Raw genomic sequence first — 20,169 nt, 5'->3', positions numbered from 1 at the left:
ATGCTAAGAGCAAGAGAAAAATTATTTCCCAGAAAGGGGAACACACAACTGATTACACAATACCAAATGATCAACCCACTCCCAAACAAATAAATATGAATAACAATATACAGATTGAGCATGTTGTAGTTATCTGTATTTAGAATTATCCACATGTGTGGATATTTGTACTTATTTATGTGTGTAACTACAATTAATAAAAAGAGGCTCTGATGGCCAACTGTTGGGCAGAGTGAATGGAATTTTATGTAAGAAGTGGGAAATAGTAAGAGCTGGAGAGGACAGGAACTCCACAAGGAGAGCAACAGAACAAGAAAATTTGAACACAGGGAACTTCCCAGAGACTCACACTCCAACCAAGGAGTATTCATGGAGATAACCTAGAACCCCTGCACAGATGTAGCCCAGGGCAGGTCAGTGTTCAAGTGGGTTACATAGTAATGGGAAGAGGGACTGCCTCTGACATAATCTGATTGGCCTGCTCTTTGATCACCTCCCCCTGAGGGGGGGAGCAGCCCTATCAGGCCATAGAAGAGGACAATGCAGCCACTTTTGATGAGAACTGATAGACTAAGATCAGAAAGGATAAGAGAACCTCCCCTATCAGTGGACTTGGGGAGTGGCATACATGCAGAAACGGGAGGGAGGATGGGATCGGGAGGGGAGGAGGGAGGGGCTTATGGGGGGATACAAAATGAATAAAGTGTAATTAATAAAAAATAAAAAAGTTAAAAAATAAAAAATAATAAAAAGAGGCTCTTAATTTGATAGAGAACAAGGTATATGTAAGGCTTTAGAGGGAGGAAAGGGAAGAGGAAATTGATTTGATTGTAAAATTTAAAAAAATGCACAAACAAAATGAATATAGCACACAATTAGAAACACAAAATATCCAATGTATCTTTCAAATTTCTAATCTTTCTCAAATATTTTTAGTCACTATAACATCCACAGTCTTCCAAAAATATCTAAAATTTCCCTAAGACTCCATAGTTTTGTAAGTGTAACTAGGCACCTGTAAAAATAATAATAGTTATAGTAATAATAATAATATTAATAATTTAAACACTTCCCTACTCTCAGAAGTAAGAACCAGGGCCTAGTACCAACTTGAAAAAAAGAAAACTGAAATCTAACCATCTAAATAATTTTAGAGTCCAATGTGTGGGATTTGTTCATGATTTTCTGGGTTTGAACCATATAGTGCTGCTCTGCTCTGCTCTTCACAGTAGACACAACTTGCCTCCCAGGCTCCGGCTGGCTCCACTTTACAGCTACTTCTGTCCTTGGCAGTCACCCCAGGCTACTAGCATCTCCAAAATTCTTGGTTCTCCACTGCTAATGGGTTGCACCTTCACCCATTATGTCGTATTATATGCTCTCTTCAGAGACTCTAATCCTTTCCACATGTCACAAGCTTCAACTTCTAGGAATTCTGTTGTAACTGAGGTTTCTTCTTCAACAGTGGCCTCTCTAGGCCTTTCTTGAGGAACTCCATTCCTGCTATACAGTGCCAAGCTTCAGCTGCTCTCTGTGGTCCCTACATGCCTTCAAACGCTGCATCACTTGACGGACTTAAACACTACCAAGTTCCGGTGCCAGACTGAGAGGTAACCTAAGCCCATCTGGATCACAGTCTCTATGTGCTTACCCTGAGAAAATAGTTCCAGATTTAAAATCCTCAGGGATATTCTTCTCCTTAATCATCATTAACTTCTTAGCTTTAGCTAACAAACATCAATTGTTTCAGTAAAGCAGAGGTTTCACTTTAATGATTCTAAATTCAAAATGTTACAAGAATAGCTCTGAAAGAATATTTGAGAGACTCTTAAGCTTCCATCTGAAACTTCTCAGGATGAGTCGCCATTGTCTGTACTATGCTAAGCATTATCTTTTAAGTACCCACAATAGTTCATTAAGCTCTAAGTACTCGATTTCTTGTCTAGCCCAGCTTTAAAGACCTTTGACAATCCTCTCCCCAATTACGGTCATGTATGTCACAGCAATACACTAAGTCTGGTACAAATTTCTGTCTTAGGATTTCTATTTCTGTAAAAAAATGAAGAAGAAATGTATTTTTCTCACACTTCCACATTAGATTCTGCCATCTAAGACAGCCAGGGCAGGTACCTGGAGGAAGGTACTAAGGTAAAGACCATAGAGGAACACTGATTCTTGGCATGTATTCCACAGATTGCTCACCCTGCTTTCTTATAGGAACTAGGACTACCTTCCCAGGGGTGGCAGCACCCATAATGCACTGAGCCCTCCCATACCAATATCAACTTAAAAAATGCACTATAGACTTACCCACAGACCAATCCAGTTGGAGTATTTTGTTAATAGACATTGTCCATTCTAATATGAAGTAGTTTATGTCAAGTTGACTAAGCCAACATAGATTAGTGAGTCTCTCAATGCTCATAAGAGAAGTTTATTTTCTTATAGTAGATGGTGATAAATACAACTGCTCAGTGTTGTGAGAATAAGACACTGGAATGCTCAGGCCTACACAGGATATTATATAACACTCCTCTCTGACAGTTGCAAGAGTCATTACAGAAGAAGGGTGGAAAGACTCCAAAATCCAGTCTTGGTTGATAACTACAAGAAAACAGTATTTTTTAGACATAGAAGGTAGTTGCATATATGAACTCACAGTAGTTGTGACAGCATGTATAAGGCCTATACTAGTTGAAGACAAACAAGAACACAATATATAAAAGAAGTTGGCAAGATGTCCCATCTCTAGCTGAGGAACTATTGCCAACTTGTGAGGCAGGAAGATCCAGTATTATAGGTGAAGCTCATTTTACTTTGCTCTGCAACAGTCATAGATGTAACCTAGAACCCCTGCTCAGATGTAGCCCATGGCAGCTCAGTATCCAAGTGGGTTCTCTAGTAAGGGGAACAGGGACTGTCTCTGACATGAACTCAGTGGCTGGCTCTTTGATCACTCCCCCTGAGGGAGGAGCAGCCTTACCAGGCCACAGAGGAGGACATTGCAGCCAGTCTTGATGAGACCTGATAAGCTAGATGGAAGGGGAGGAGGACCTCCCCTATCAGTGGACTTGTGGAGGGGCATGGGAGGAGATGAGGAAGAGAGGATGGGATTGGAAGGGAATGAGGGACAGGGTTACAGCTGAGCTACAAAGCAAATAAACGTAATTAATGTAAAAAATATAAATTTAATTTAAAAAAAGAATATATAGGCAGATAAACTATAGTTGATGGGTATTTTAAAAGGGCGGTTATAAGTTGAGTGGAGATGAAATATAGGAAAGATCTGGAAGGAACCGAGAGAGGGAAGGGAATTTGTTCAAGATGCAGTGTACAAAATTCCAAAAGAGCTAATAAAAATTAGGAAGAAAAAGACTGTGTATTGAGGACACATAAAGTTCTTTTAGCAATACAAATGAAACAAGTTCCTTCATCCTTTGCCAGAACCATGTCTTAAACAAGGTAGCAACATGTTGGTTGCCCTTCTGTCAGATCCTGAAAGTGCAGAGTTTATTAGAGAATGCATGAATGTCAGAAAACTTACTCTTTCTGTTCACCGAATCCATTTGAATCCACTCATATTTTACAATCCTAGTTTTTTGTTTTTTTTTTTTTTACTAATCCACACTAAACAGCTACAGTGAAATAGTGCCAAAAATTATTAAACTGTAATTAATTATGCTTGACTATCCTTTTGATGACTAAAATAAGACTGGTGATGAAATGAGGACCTCCCTGTCTGAATGGGCATTCTCGCAGTTAGCCAGTGAAGACACTTACCTTTTTTCATTTTATAAGCTATCTGCTGCCTGTACAGATGTTGTTATAAGGCTGATGCCTACATAAAGGCACTCAAGTGTCAAATGATCTTTCCAAACAACAGCTGACCTTGTATATGGCTAGAGTCGATGCAGCCCTTCTGCTTCTGAGATCCCCCTGCATAAAGGATTGTGGTCAAATTCTCCTTTTCCTCTCTCTTGAATGTATACTTGTAGGAATGAGTCTCTTTTTGAAAGACAAAATTTTGCGAAAGCCCCAATTTTATTTCATATATTTATATACTCTTCATTGAATTAGAATATAAGTATATCATTTGCCCTCTTTTCAATTTTCCATCTCCTCCTTGCCGCTCTCTCATGTTTCCAATGCCATTTCAAGTTCATGACCCTTTTCTTTATTATTGTTATAGTAACATATATGTAAATACATTTGAATATTTAAATTAGCATATAAATGCCACCTGCTTAATTCATCTTGTACTCCTTATATGTAGATATTTAAAGCAAACCACATGGTATTGGATAACCATTTACAAGGCTCAATTCCTGGAAAATATTAATTCTCTCTCTTGGTCATGAATTCCTTGCAATTCTCTGTCTATGGGTAGGATTACATTGGTATGCTAATTGTGTTGTTAGTGTTCAGGGATAGTTTAAACAACCATGCTGATGAGATTTCATGAGTGTAGCTTCCTTGTCATATTCTGAATATACGAATTTGCAGGAGACTTCCTGGCACGTTAGTTCTTAACAATCTTTTCTCTCCTTCTTCCATGTTTCCTGAGTTTAAGGTCTAGCAGGTAAATTGAAGATGTATCATTTGAGGCCATACATGACAGATAAAGGACGTTCAGGTATCTTCCATTTTCTAGTGATTGTGAGTAGATCAGCAATAAGCAAATCTAAGCATCTATCTGTAGATTAGAATGCTACGTCCTTGGCTATCTTCCAAGAGGTAGTATAGTTGAGTCGTATGTGGAAGTAATTTTTAATTATTTGAGAATTCTCTACACTTAATTCCAGAGTGGCCACAAAAGTTGGCAATGCCCCCAATGCTGAACGATAGTTCCCATTACTCCACATTTTCCCTGATGTATTTTTTTTTTTATGAGTTCCCACTTGTAAATACTTGTCCTAATACCTGGGCAAATGGAGTCCTTCTGAGAAAGTTATTTTCCTACACAATATTTTGAAGAATACTTCCTATGTTTTCTTGTAAGAGCTCCAGCATGTCAAGTTTCACATTGAGGTCTTTATTTGGACCTTCTTTTTGTAGAGGGTGATAGGGATTTAGTTTCATCCTTCTACATGTGGACATCCAATTTTGCCAGTTGAATTGGTTGATCATGTTGTCTTCTCTCCAGGGTGTGTATGTGTTGTTATCTTCGCCAAATGTCAGATAGCCAGTTACCTGTTCTCATGCTTTAGACTTCTACTTTGTTGTTTTCACTTGCATGCCCATTTGTGTGTGTGTGTGTGTGTGTGTGTGTGTGTGTGTGCATGCACCATACTGCTTTTATTAGTATTCCTCTGTAACATGTGCCTTAAAATCTGGCATGGTAATCCCTCTAGCATTGTTCTCTTCGCTCAGGATTGCTTTCATTATCTGGTCTTTTGTGGTTCCTTATGGATTTTTACAATGTGTTAATGCTGTGGAGATTTTCATTTGGATCATGTTAAGTCTGTAAATTACTTTTGGGGGATCATTGTTACAATATTAATTCAGACAGTCCATGACTGTGGGGGTTCTTTCATCAGTCTCTTTCTTTAACAATTTTAAGTTTTCATTATGGAGGTCTCATGCCTCTTGGTTAGGTTTATTGCTAGATATTTTATTTTTTCTGAGTTTCTATATAATGATTTTTTAAGTGAATTTTGTATTTTGCCACTTCGCTGGAATTTTCAATAATTTTGGAATTTTTATGGTAAAGTTTTAGGATGTCCTATGTATTTGCAAACATGTGCAAGTAATTAGACTTCTTTTTCTATTTATATTTCTTTATTTTCTTTTCTCGCCTAATTTCTAATGCTATATTGAAAAGGAATGTGAAATATGGATAGCCATGTTTTGTTTCTGATTTTTAGTATGTTTTCTTCCAGCTTTCTCCATTTAGAATAATATAGGATGTAGGTTTGTAACATATAGCCTTTAATATTTTGAGATATGTTATCCCTGCTCCAACATTCTCTAGGACTTTTATTACGAAGGTATGCTGGATTTTGTCACTGACGTTTTCTGTATCTGTTGAGATGATAATGTGATTTTTGTAAGTAAGCCCCTTTACATGATTTATTATAATTACTGTCTTAAGTAATTTGGACTTTACTTACTTGGAATAATAAAGCATTTATGTAGATAGTTGACCCGTTACAATAAAATATATTTTAAAAGGCATGGGGGAAAAGAGGAAAGGTGGGTGGGACTGGGAAGAGACTAGAGAGGGGGCTGCAGCAGGTATACAAAGTGAATAAATTTGAGTTAATTTTGTATTTTGGCACAGGGATCATTTCTGAGGCTGATACTCCAACCAAGGATCATGCATGGAAATAACCTAGAACCCCTGCACAGATGTAGCCCATTGCAACTCAGTGTCTAAGTGGGTTCCCTAGTAAGGGGAACAGGGACTGTCTCTGACATGAACTGATTGGCCTGCTCTTTGATCACCTCCCCCTGAGTGGGAAACAGCCTTACCAGGTCACAGAGGAAGACAACGCAGCCAGTCCTGATGAGGCCTGATAGTCTAGGGTCAGATGGAAGGGGAGGAGGACCTCCCCTATCAGTGGACTTGGGGAGGGGCATTGGAGGAGATGAGGGAGAGATGGTGAGATTGGGAGGAAATGAGGGGGGGGGCTACCGTTGGGATACTAAGTGAATACACTGTAATTAATTTTTAAAAAGTGAATAATTGTAATAAATCAATAAAAAAATAAAGGTTGGTAACTACACTATTAACATATTGCATAACTCTTTGAGAGTCAGAGAATATCAATGTGTGCCAAATTCTTATAATGAAAAAAAAATATTTTATTTTGTATTGGTCCATCTAGGTTATGGATAATTTGAAAAAAAAAATAGGATATATTCTGGCTCAGCCACTATTTATCAGTGATTATCTGTAGTGTGTTGACAGACAATCCAAATGCTATATGACTGCACTATGCCTATTTTTCTGAAATTTTCAAACACTCTGACATGTGTTAGGATACAAGTATGAAATGGCTTTCCTTTGCATAATCTTAGATTTCCATCCATTCTAGATTAATGAATTTTCCTGATTTTCTTTCTATTACTGTATTAACCACCCAAAGGAAAGCAACTTGAAGAGAAATTTTTCTTTTAGCTTTTAAGTTACAGTCTGTATGCAAGTGAAGCTAAAGCAGAATCTCAGAGCAAAAGCTTCAAGTACAAGAAATGGGAAAACAATTATTACTTTATTGGTTCCTTGGCTGGCTCAATTACATTTCTCATACTGTCCAGGACCATCTGCCTAGGTATTGCATCACTCACAGTAGGCTAGACCTCCTCCACAAATTACCAAATAAGATAATACATGGCTATAGGATAATACAATCTGCACAATTCTTCAGCTGAGGGTTCCTCTTAACTGATGACACTGACTTTGTATCAGGTTGACAGCAGAGGTAAAGCATGAAGTATTTTGTAATAATAACCTCTTCTCATTCTCAAACGATTTATTACTGTCCTCTTAGCCTCTGGTATTTGAAGTCACACACTTGGGCAGACCCCCAGGGCTGAGCAATTTCTATGATGTTTACCAGGAAGCGGATGCAACTAGGAAAATAGTACGTTGAGTGAGATGACGATGATCCAGAATGAAAATAGCACCTGGTCTTTCCTTTGTGGTTCTTGCTACAAATCATTGGATGTGAATATATAATCCCATGTACTAAAAAACTCAGAAAGGTGAAAGTGACCATGCGAAGAACAGCAAGCTCTAGAGAATGGAAAAGGATCATGGGTCATGAAATGTTTTTCTGTGTGTGTTTAACAGGGATTAAATTTAGAAACTAGGAAACTACAAATTAGTCATTGGCAGAGATATACATGTGGAGAAAAAAAATAGTAGAATATAAGTGAAGTGAAAGTAGAGAGTTTGAATGCTGGGAACAGGAAGATTTACATAGGTAGTGGAGTGGTGAAAATGGAGAAATGAAGGTCCAGGGCTGTGCTTAATCAAAATGATGTGCATCTGAATATATTAATTGAGAACATATGACCTTCTAACTCAAGTAAAAACCTATGGGAAGATAATTCAACACATATGATACAAGAGAACAGGGAAGAAAATGGTGAGCTACAATTAAATGAGAATAGAGACAGAGCATCTGGGTAAGTGAAGGGTTAGGGTGGGTCAATGAATACCAATGGTGAATGAAAAATACTTATGTAAACCAACTGGTTTGTAACCTGATTAAAATACATTTAAAAATTAGTTTGAAAAAAAAGTATGCCATATTAATGAACAATGCTTCTCCTAGAAGGTATGGTCATTGGTTGGAAATCTCCATGCCTGACACATTATACCCCTATGTGAGTTGTTTGTCAGAGAATCCCTAAATTTTAGAATCCCTAAAATTGATGCCATTGCCACAACTCTTAGTTGTCCAGCATTTCTGTCTAGTGGTAGTAAGACTCTATTGTTAAAACCATATACTTTGGTTTCAGGATACAGACACATAGCTCTGGAATTAACCAGAAAACTCTGCTGGTCAGCTTTTATGGTACTAGAAGGTCCTATGGAGGCTGCAAGGGTAAAATGAAATCTCAAAATACTTTTAATTTGAATGCCTCTGATGATGAATGACATCGATCACGTTTGAAATACTTCTCAGCCATTTGTAGTAACTACTATAAGTTCTTCTTTTTCTTCCTTTAATTGAAAATAGATTCTTTTCTCCTGCATTTCCTGATTATATTCTTCCCTCCCCGCTAGGAGGTGAATGCTCCATGTTGACACTAGCTCTATGTCTCCATGCTCGGTGAATTGAGTGGCTGTTGTCTTCAGCAATGGGGCCCTATTTTTCATTTGCAGAAGGCCTTTGTCTTAGTAACAGCCTGTTTTTTGTTTGTTTGTTTTTGGGTGTTTTTGTGTGTGTTTTGTTTGGTTGTTTTTGTTTTAATTCCATGACACGCTATGTCATTCATATGCTCTGATATAGTCACATCCTCTCTTAATCAGTATTTGATTACTATAAAGAGACACCATGATCATGGTATCTCTTATAAAGAGAAAAATTTAACTGAGGCTTGCCTACTATTTCATAAATTCAGTCCAGTGTCATCATGGCAGGGAGCATGGTGGCATGCTGGCAGACATGGTGCTAGAGAAGTAGCTGAGAGTTCTACACCCAGATCCACAAGCAGCAGAAGAGAGACTGTGGACTTGGAATATACTTTTTGAAACCTCTTGTTATTCCAACTCCTGCCTGATCTACCCATCTTCTGTACTCACCCAATGTGTTGTTTAATTTTTCTTAAAATCTTTGAGTTTAACTTGAACTACCAAAATATTCTTGGATATGGTGTATCATACTAGAACATATCTGACTTGCCAAGGGCTTCATAGGAAAAACAACCCAATTCTCCTTCTACCAGCTCTATGGTGTTAATAGTCTTATGTCTAGTGGTGGGACTTCATGCTTCTTCCTTCTCTCCCCTCCCTTTCTCTTTCCTCCCCTTCTCTCCCCTCTCTTTCCCTTCTCTCCCCTCCCCTCCCCTTCTATATTATTGACTTGAGACAGCTGTTGTGTACACAAATTCAGTGGAGATATTATTATATACACAACTGCACAAAATCAAGGCACTTAAAACTTTCAGCATAGATGAAGGACAGGCTTTGAAACCCCAGACCTTGCTAAAGAGCTATTGGCAACTGATGGTTGTTGGTGAAACCTTCAGTTTAGATCTGTGGCCATAAGTAATTTCATAGACACTAGTGAGTTTATGGGTAATGCTAAAATTGGACTCAGGGTCTAAAAATACACACATAAATTATAAAACAGGGGGAGGAAGTTGCAATGGCAATATAATTATGGTGTTGTAAGGAGTAGGGACAGACAGGTGTGGTCAGAATACACTGCATATATTAATGAAAGTTTCAAAAACAAACAAAATTTTAAAAAAGAATGTGAATTACTGGATCAAGTTTAGGAAATGAGGCATGAAGAACCACAGCGAATCAAAGGCTAGCCATGAAAAAGTGCATGAGTGAACAAAATCTTTATCCAGCATTTCATGACCACGACTACTTTGAAATGCAGGATTTTTGTTTTTAATGTGTTTTATTTGATTATATAAGGCCATTTCAATTCAAGTATGTAAATATATTTTGGGCACATTCTGCCCCATACCACAATATACTTTGTTTTCTCTCTCCTTCCTATCACATTAGATCACTCTGTTCCCATAGAGAATATTATTTTGACTTATGTATCATCTGGTCCTCTTAAATATAGGATTTTATCTAACTTTGTAAAGTTTTAGACTCCCAAATGAAAGAACATATATTTGTCTCTTAAGTACTGACCTAATTCATTTATGAGATTATCTCCAAATGCATCTATTGTCTTGCAACCGATATTGCTTGGTTCTTGTTCGCAGTTGTAGAAGATTCCAGTGAGTATATAAACCACATAATTTTTTTTTGCATTTATTTGTTTTTTGTGCACATGATCATATATGGGAGAAATATTATTGACTGTGATAAAATAGTCCCAATCAGCAATAAACTTAGTCATGCAATAAATTAGACGGTTATAATTGTTCTGTCTTATGAGTTTCTACTTACCCTCCAAAAACATATGAATAGAAATCCAGTAATGTAGAAGAGACTAAACAATTACAGGGACTGTACAGATTTCATTTCCTGTTACATAGCTTTACTCAGTAGAGGTTGAAAGGAAAGTGCTAAATAGTATGAAAAGGAGATTAAGTTGGGTGTCATCCAGAAAAGCCTTGTCACACACAACATGAACAGAACAGACAGAGGTTGTTGAGATGATGTTAAGGAAACAAGAAATTCAGAGGACCAGTTTGAAGACAGTTATAGTGTAATCAGGAGATATTTCATACTTGTATCCTAAGATACTTATTTATTTATTTTTTTAATACCACCCCTCTAGGGAAATGTGGTTCCTTGCACCTGTGTTGACTGTGAGAATCTCAAATGTTCCGGTATCAGGACAGAGTGTCTAGCTTTCATTAAGGATGCCAAGAATTTCAAGTTTTGGAATAGACTGACTAAAAGAGACTTGTGAAAATGTTCCTCCTAAATTCTAATAATTTGACACATATTTATACTCTCTAATTGTTAGTTTTAAAATGTGTTACTTGCATGCCTAACTACAATATTTTTAAAATATTTGCAAAATATTTATTAGAATAGGACAGTGATTCGCATAAACTTTTTATTTAATGAAATAGATAAATTGTGACCAATTGGCTTCTCAGGTGGTCACATACATGGAGAAAGTTTTTATTTTAAAAGAATATAACCATCACACCAAGCTTGCATTAAAAAGAGAGAAAAAAAATAAAGAAAATTTCACAGGAACAGATCCCCAATCAGCATTTCAGAAAAGGGCTTAGCACTCATTTTGTTTTGATATTTTACACTTCACGATTTTGAAAGCAGTTTCAACCTTTTGAGTTTCTCTGCCCACACAACGAATCAGGTTATAAAATGTAAATAGGCGCACGTCTTCCTCTTCTGACTGCAAGGATGCCAGTCCAGACCAACCAAGGTAGTTCTCATTTTCTTTATTTCCACCTTGAAACTGATCATCAAAAAAGATAGTCAATTATCCATTATATCTTACTATTTTGAGGTGCATAACTTTTCTCAGTGTGGAATGAAAACTTGTGAAGAGTTAGAATTGTTAAATTCAACCAAGCCTATAGATTTTTCATGAGATTCAGGGCAAGGTATATAAAATATAAAGACTTGATGAATGAATTTTATGCCTTATAAACTACATTCTTACAGAAGTTTAGGAATGGACCACCAGGAAATTGCTTGATTTTAGATATGGATTTGAGAAAAGTACTAAGAAAGATCTAGAGTTCATTCTGTTTCTTAAAAATTGTCCTCTTCTTGGATACTGAGCTGCCATGGGCTACATCTGTGCAGGGGTTCTAGGTTATATCCATGAATGGTCTTGGTTGGAGTATCAGTCTCAGAAAGGACCACTGTGCCCAGATTTTTTGATTCTGTTGCTCTCCTTTGGAGCTCCTGTCCTCTCCAAGTCTTACTACCTCTCCCTTCTTTCATAAGATTCCCTGAATTCTGCCCAAAGTTTGGTTATGAGTCTCAGCATCTGCTTTGATACCTTGCTGGGTAGAGTCTTTCAGAGGCCCTCTGTGGTAGAGGAGGACCTCCCCTATCAGTTGACTAGAAGAGGGGCATGGAAGAAAATGAGAGAGGGATGGTTTGGTTGGAGGGAATGAGAGAAGGGGTTACAGATGGGATACAAAAGGAATAAGCTGTAAATAATATAAAAAATAACATTTAATTAAAAATTATCTTCAACATAGATCCTGCTTTGTCTTTTTTTCCCTCAATAGGTTCTTATTTTGAAACATTGTTCTTTCTTATTTTCAACTAAATAAATTCTTACTATAATGTATATATCCCACACCTGAGATTCAGTGATGCTTGTACATGATGGTGTAAGAGACATAGTTCAAAACTCAGTTCTCTTTGCTCTGATCATCTCATTTCTGAAGAAGGAAGCAAAGAAGTAAAGGGGTTGCTCACCTGGCTGAGAATGGTCCTAACTCCCTCCAGGAGGCCATCGTTCATTTGCTTGATATCTCTGGCTTTGGAGAGGATAGTAGCAGGGGCGTCTTTCAAGGAAGGCATGTTGTTCACTAGATGGCTCAGAGGGATTTTCCAGGCACCCAGTATTCTCTCCACTAATTTCAGTAGCTTTACTGGCTAAATAGCCATATTTAAACAATCATGTTAAAACAAGTGAAAAACAAAATGGTGAAATAAACTTGTGACTTGTGTGCATTTACAGATTCTTTTGTAAATTACATGACGAAACAAAATGTTGCCATTGACCTCAAGTTATATAATTTGAGTGAACTGTATTTACAAATGTCAGTAGAGTGGGTCACAGTTGCTAGCAAAGTAGTAAAATAGTAGTAAATTTAAATTTTATTAATGATGTTCTCATCCTCAGCTCCATTTTCCCCAATGACCTTTATTATTTCACTGTTATTTTAATAAGAATTATAAAGACAGAATATTTTAGTTATTAAGCAATACACAGAAAATGCATTCTAAGGGTGGGGTTGTGCAAGGATGTACGATAATGTTCAATTTAAATAATCTTGAGATGACTTAAGGCAGGGAATCAGAAGTAAGAGATGATAAAAATTAGGAAGTAGAGGCAAGCTAGGTGGTATGTATCCTTGTCTATAAGCACACAGTGGTTACACATGCTTACACAACATGGAACATCTTATAATGACAACTGTACTCTTCTCTTTAGCTGACTTTGAGGTAGGACATGGATGAGGGCAAAGCAATCCGAAACTAACATTTAGGATCAGAAACAGAAGTAGAAGTAGAACCAGAAGGTGCTTGAAAGCCAGGAAGAAATGGTGGGTATCGTAGTAATGTAAAGAGCTGCTGGCACAGGGCACAGTACCAATGTACGACAAATACAACCACATTGGCATTCTATAAATTTATATTACTGGGCGTTTAACAATGAATGTCAACAATAATTTAAAATGTTCTATAGGATACATAGATCCTTAAGGTTTGGTATTGAAAGAGGATCCTCTCCATGATTGATTTACAGATATGTTAGTTACTTAGCAGATTTTCCTTATTCTTTGTAAACTATATAATCAAATGTAATTTTATTATTCATTCCCTGTCTACTTTTGGCAAATATCATTCTCATATACAACGTATTGACTATAATAACTAATGGTATGGCAAAGCCACTGTCTAGAGTTGGTGAAAAAAAATTACATGGGTGGAGACTCACCGGTAGCCTGGTTTTACTTCCAAGTTTTGGAATTTCGATAGAAGATGTGTGGCATTTTTTGAAGTTCCTCTTAATGAGCTGGTGACTCTGGGAATACTGACTATCCTGTAAATAATGAAATATGTAATTACATGGAGACTAGACACTGTAAATAAATCAGTGAACATCACACTAATGCATTTGATAGATATTTCATTTTAAAAATAAAAAAAAACTAAAATGGAAATTAATATAGTAAGTAAATAAGCCATTTACTTACATTTGAATTCACTCTATAGTCATATTTACATACATTTCAAAATTCCAAACTCCTATTTACTATTTTCAGCTGTTCTATTCAGCTAAAACTAGGAAGATTACCAAGTACTGATTCTTTAAAAGTATCATTTGTAAGAAATGCCATGGTGCATAACTTTTCTTGCAAATACCTTGGCACCTACACAAGTATCCCTCACTTAGTTCCTTAGAAATACAGAATGCAAACACGGTACATACTCACTTATATAGACCTATAAGATATGATAAACATAATGAAATCTATACACCTAAAAAAGATAATCAAGAGAGTGGACATAAGGTAAGATGATCAATCCTGGTTTAGAAAGACAGATGGGATGTGCATTGAACATATGACAGGAGTCTACTGAGCACATCTGAAAGACTCTAACTAGCAGTGTTTTCAAAGCAGATACAAAGATTCATGACCAAACCTTTGGCAGAGTACAGGGAATCATAAGAAAGAAGGGGAGTTAGTCTGATGGGGAAAGGATAGGAGTTCCACAAGGACCAAATATATCTGGGCACAGGGTCTTTTCTGAGACTGACATTCAACCAAGGACCATGTATGGATATAACCTAGAACCTCTGGTCAGATGTAGCCTGTGGTAGCTCAGTAACCAATTGGTTTCCCATAGTGAGGGGAACAAGGACTATTTCTAACAGGAACTCAATGGCTGGCTCTTTGACCTCCCCACTCCCTCAAGGGAGGAGCAGTCCTGTTAGGCCACAGAGGAGGACTTTGCAGCCAGTCCTGAAGATACCTGATAAAACAGGATCGGGTGAATGGGGAGGAGGTGCCCCCCTATCAGTGGACTTGGAAAGGGGCATGGTGGAGATGAGGGAGGGAGGGTGGGATTGGGAGGGAATGAGGGAGCGGGACACTGCTGGGATACAGAGTTAATAAAATGTAACTGATAAAAAAAAATAAAATTAAAAAAGATTTAAAACAAAACAAAACAAAAGAAATACAGAATGCTTTTGTATTGATTATGACAAAATAAGTCTTAAACCCTATACACAATGTACTACGAAACATTAAGCCACAGACCAAATAAAATACAAAATTAATTTATTTTGTATGTTAATGAATACTTAATTATTTGTTATGTGCTTCTAAATCTTTATTGTTTAAAATGTTTTTTATTCAAAACCACTATTAGTGACATATTTGGTAGCTCAGATGGGTTCTTAGGATGATTCTGAATATTTCAGGTCATATAAATGGCAGAAACAGAGGGGGGAGCAGCCTTACCAGGCCACAGTAGAGGACAATGCAGCCACTTTTGATGAGAACTGATAGACTAAGATCAGAAAGAAGGAGAGGAGGACCTCCCCTATCAGTGGACTTGGGGAGTGGCATGCATGCAGAAAGGGGAGGGAGGGTGGGATCGGCAGGGGAGGAGGGAGGGTCTTATGGGGGGATACAAAATGTATAAAGTGTAATTAATAAAAAATAAATAAAAGATTTTAAAAAAAATCTGAATTCATAAAAAAAAAAGAAATAAACATTAGGGATATATAGGCTTCGCAAGCATTGAGCTAACTTCTCACAAGACCATTGAGGACAAACGTCATCAGTTTTGACATTTCATTTACTGGAGTTAAACATAGACCATAAAGTCTTAAAGTTGCCTTCGTCATGAAGACCTGACCCATTTTCCTGCATCAGAACCCCTTGTTACTAAGTCATATCTTGAATTATTTAAAATTATTAATAATATTGTTGAATATGAAGATCAAATATTAATTTTCTTTTTCCCCCAGCATGGCTTCAGTGTCTTTGAGTCTATTTAATGTTTACAAGTCACTACAATGCATTTTCCTTTATTAGATAATACAGAATCCAAAGGTGAATACGGCAAACAAGGCCTAGGTCATCACATACTGAAAGAGAATATACTGAAAGAGATTCTCATCTTTCCTCAGCTATGTCTTGCATGAATTTATGTCATAACAATAAAGATAAAAGTATAAAAATAAGAGAAAAATTATATCTTGGCAACCATCTGATATTCCATGAAAATGCCCTATTTTCTGGTTCCACAGTCTAGTACCTTCTGTTTTGTTTTTTTTTTTTTTTCTACCTATGAATCTATATTGTTTGAAGTTTGGATCATGATGCTTTCAACTTCAGACTTTATTATAACACAACTATTCCATGGAGGAACAATTTGGCATAAAGCTAGAAGTCAGGCAGCGGTACTTACAAATTCAGTGAACATATTAAAAGCTTGTTTACTAATTTGCTCAGACAAACTGACTGCTCGATCAAGCATTTCTTCGAAGCGAGCATAGCAGCGTCCATTCCTCATTGAACATGTGGGCACTGAGGCCACACCCTCCCACAGCAGCAGGTTGGACACCAGTAGCAGGAGCAGTTTCCCTGTCAAAGAAAAATAACAACTCTTGAGATATAGTCTTCTGAGTTTACCCAAAGTGACATTGTCAGTCTAAGTCTTTGCTAATAGTGGTCTCCTTTATACAAATTGTTGTTTTACTTTGTGAGAATAAAGAACCTTTAGCAACGAGAATATTAGATTAGAAGATTATATTCTCCCATGTTCATATTTTGTAATATGAGAGTCTCTTTTCAGGTCTTTATTATTCCTGGCCATGTTTCTTCATTCTCCAAGCATTTGGAGGTGTACTTTAGTTGAGCTAGTGTGTGTTCAAGTTACTCCTTTCAGATAGAGCAATGTCTTTTGATTTTTCTGCAGATTTTCCATAACATCACTGATGAATTTGTAATTTAAAAAAACTTAATTATATTTTGTGAGTATCAGTGTTTTATCTATATATGTATGTGTATGACATGCATGCCTGGTACCCATAGAGGACAGGAGAGGAGATCAAGTTTCCAGGGATTGAAGATACACAGCTGTGTGGCTAGTGGGATTCAAACCCAGGTCGCGTTTAAGAGAAGCAATCTTCTTATCTCCTAAGCCAACTCTCTAGTCCTCTAAATTTGTAGCCTTAACTCAATGTCTAATAGAAGGATTTGAACATCAATGGAAGAAAAACAGTTTGTTTGTGGATTTATTTTCTTGGCAAATGGGAATAAACTCATGATTGTTTACTAATGCTTATGATAAAAAGAATGGTGTTATAAAAAATGAAGCCCTATCATGCATGAATCTTCCAGCTCAGTGAGATAATGTCATTCTTTTCTTCTTTTGTCAAAATGTTTATAACTTTTTTCTAAATTTATGATCTATACCAACTATGATGATATAATAGATTACATGTAGAGAGTCTAAATGTTTATATTGTTTCTACTGTCAGTAGTTTTGAGGAGTCAAGGTATTAACAGTGGAGTTCTTGCACATCACCACGAGTTCTGTGTTGTAATAGGTTGTTAGCATTCTACACAGCAACACGTTGTCCATGTGATGTGATAACACAGGCTTTAGGAAGTTGATTTTATTTTCTTTATCTGCTTAGTATAACACAGTCATAAAATACTTTGTAATGGGCTGGGTTGGAGTCATAATCAATTCATTTTTAATAAAGGCCAAAAAGAATTATAAGTATTGTAAAGTTATGGGACAAAAATTAAATAAAGACGATTAGGCGTACAACACATCTTAAATATAAAAGAGACTTATTAGGTGGATATGGAGAGAGAGAAGGGAGAGCAGGGAGAGCAGGACATGATGGGGGAATTAAAGAGAGAGGGGGGAAAGAGAGAGACAGGATAAGAGAGAGAAGGGGAAAGAAAAAGGGAGTGCCCTGATAGAGAAAGGACTGGGAGACAGAGAGAGAGAGAGAGAGAGAGAGAGAGAGAGAGAGAGAGAGAGAGACCATGTGTTGGGTTGTCCCTTTAAGGGGCAAGGTAACCACGCCTTCCAGGTGTGGCTACCTGGCCAGGGACACATGATGACATCATAAGTTGCTAGGCAACCCAAAAGCAGGTTTTGTTACAAAATCCTAACAAGTATATCAATCATATACATAGTCAGCATCAAAGTACTAAAATAGAAAGTTTATATACCTTCACTGACACTAGTATGAAAAATCTCCTGGTGCTCAGAAGCTTTGATAAAATGCAGTTGGAAATGCACACCAGAAATCTGGAAACTTAATAAGATTTATGCATGGAAAACACATAAAATAAATACTCAAAATAAAACTATCAAAATATTCTATGATATACAAGGTAAACATGAATCTTCTAAAATAAAATAAAATAATTAAGTTTGGATAATTCCTATATAGAAAAAAAACTGTTCAAAAATCATGAAACTTCTCTAAATTTATTTTATGCATGAGAGATACTTATGTGTAAATATATGCACACCTATAATTTATCATCTGAAAGATTTTCACAATCCAAGAGGAGTACAAGAAGCCAAGAGTTTTGATTTACACCTTCTTAAAATTTGAAAGTTTGCTTTTGTGATTTTTTTTTGAATGCTTAAAATTTGTTTTACTTGGAAATATCAGGAAAATAAAGGTAAATATTAGCAAAGTGTTCCTTGTATTAAATAGTACTTTATCTGAAATTCTCAAAGATGTATAAAGCCCCATCTGCTAGCTTTAGCTACTATGTCCACAGAATAGAAAATATGATTAAGTTCATATATATTATTCCTTCTGTAGATGTAACAAATTGTACTCACTCTTGTCTTATTCTGACTGGAAATATCAATGTTTACAAGTTTGGCTCTGTGGGGTGGATCATTCCATGTTCTGGAACTATCTTCTTCACTCACTGTTAAACAGACTCTTTGCTGGTCTCTGCCACTGAAACAGGTACTAGTACTCTTTACTACTTAGGATAATTCAGGCAATGCCAAATAAATCTAGTCACTGCTGACTGTATCCAAATGAAAATACGTTCATTTCAGAACCAATGATGCTATAGTGTGATGTGCGATTGTTTTCTAGGTCAATGGTTATAAAATACTTCTCAGTTCCTTCTAATGTTACCTCCCTGGGTAAGGTGTGGACAAGCCTCCATTTACTGCCTGCATGAGAACAACAATGCCCAAGAATAGATAAATAAAAAAAACAAATGCAACAGCATTAGGAACAAACAGCAAACCCGTTTAAACCAGTTTCATTTTAAAATGAGGAAACATTTAGTGTCAGTTGGAAGAATTCTGGAGAAGAGTTACTGACTGGAGCGCAGTTGAATTGAAGGCAGCTGCACCTCTAAAGAGTCTCACTAAAGCCTAGAACCAGAACACCATACACGAGCAGTAACACCAGAGGCAGAAAGCTATCCAAACCAGCTTTGTAAAGCGATATAATATGTAAGGTCGTCATCTGAGAGAAATTTATTGATGAGTTACTTACAGAAGCATGGATGAGTTAAAGACAGCTGCATCTCTGAGGAGTCCCACAATAGCCTGGCTATTGACTCAGGAAATCTTCCCACTACAGTTCAACCTTAAGTTAATTTTCCCTCCTATATACTGTTTCACACCATCCCCAAGGCCATATTTTGCTAGGGGGCAGAAGGAAGTAATATGCAAATTTAGGTTGAGGATCCTTGACTCTCCCCCTTAGGGGCTGTTTACAGCCTAATTGTCATGGTGATTAACCTATCTATAACTGCATTGTTTACTTCAAGTACGTGATTAGGTTCCAAATTACATTGTAAATCACAGCAGTAAACTCTGCCCCATGAACACAGGTATGAATTTCTTTTGGTGCCCAAGACCTTCATTATTTTCTGTATGTTCTTATATTTTTTTAGTGATTACTTCTGAAATTTTTATTGGATCTTGGACACGTCAAAAGATGGATTTCAATGTTTTGGAGTATTGGAAACAAGTCACATATTCTGAGCAATTTCGCTTAGTAAGTTTTTCCAATATCTATGGAACAGTGTATAACATTTGCCTCTATACATTAGACACAAAAAAGCAGTAATGTAGGCCCAGATACAAATGTTTAGCAGAACAAGTGCAAGCTGGATTGAATTCAGCATGTATTAGAATCGTTAAAAACGAAAACATTGATTACATTATAATACATAATGAAAATACTTCATTAGTCTTATTTTCTCCAAAGAATGACATTGTGGACACCAAGGCATACCCTAGCCAGCACTTTATACGGCTATAAATAACATACTATT

General features: G+C 36.7%; 1 protein-coding gene across 1 annotated transcript; it reads right to left on the bottom strand.

The window, feature by feature from the left end:
• Positions 1-11,384: 11,384 nt before the first annotated feature.
• On the bottom strand, positions 11,385-19,413 carry LOC129685524 (prolactin-2A1-like). The gene is made up of 5 exons (XM_055619043.1): positions 19,383-19,413; positions 16,292-16,467; positions 13,790-13,910; positions 12,557-12,732; positions 11,385-11,576 (listed from the first exon to the last, which is right to left on the bottom strand). Exons 1-5 carry the CDS (start codon positions 19,411-19,413, stop codon positions 11,385-11,387), a joined length of 696 nt encoding a protein of 231 aa, XP_055475018.1.
• Between the last annotated feature and the right edge of the window lie 756 nt (positions 19,414-20,169).

Source organism: Psammomys obesus, unplaced genomic scaffold (genome assembly GCF_907164565.1).
Source record: "Psammomys obesus unplaced genomic scaffold, mPsaObe1.curated_primary_1811, whole genome shotgun sequence".
NCBI lineage: Eukaryota > Metazoa > Chordata > Mammalia > Rodentia > Muridae > Psammomys > Psammomys obesus.
The sequence above is the reverse complement of the archived record's forward strand: the minus strand, read 5'-3'. Positions and strand labels throughout refer to the sequence as shown.

Bases quoted from the DNA above. Each gene is read 5' to 3' on its own strand.
- LOC129685524 (XM_055619043.1), bottom strand. From the start codon at position 19,413: ATGCAGCTGTCTTTAACTCATCCATGCTTCT. The intron at 16,468-19,382 runs GTAAGTAACTCA...TTTCTTTGACAG, and splicing joins TTTAACTCATCCATGCTTCT to GGAAACTGCTCCTGCTACTG. The intron at 13,911-16,291 runs GTAAGTACCGCT...CATTATTTACAG, and splicing joins TTAATATGTTCACTGAATTT to GATAGTCAGTATTCCCAGAG.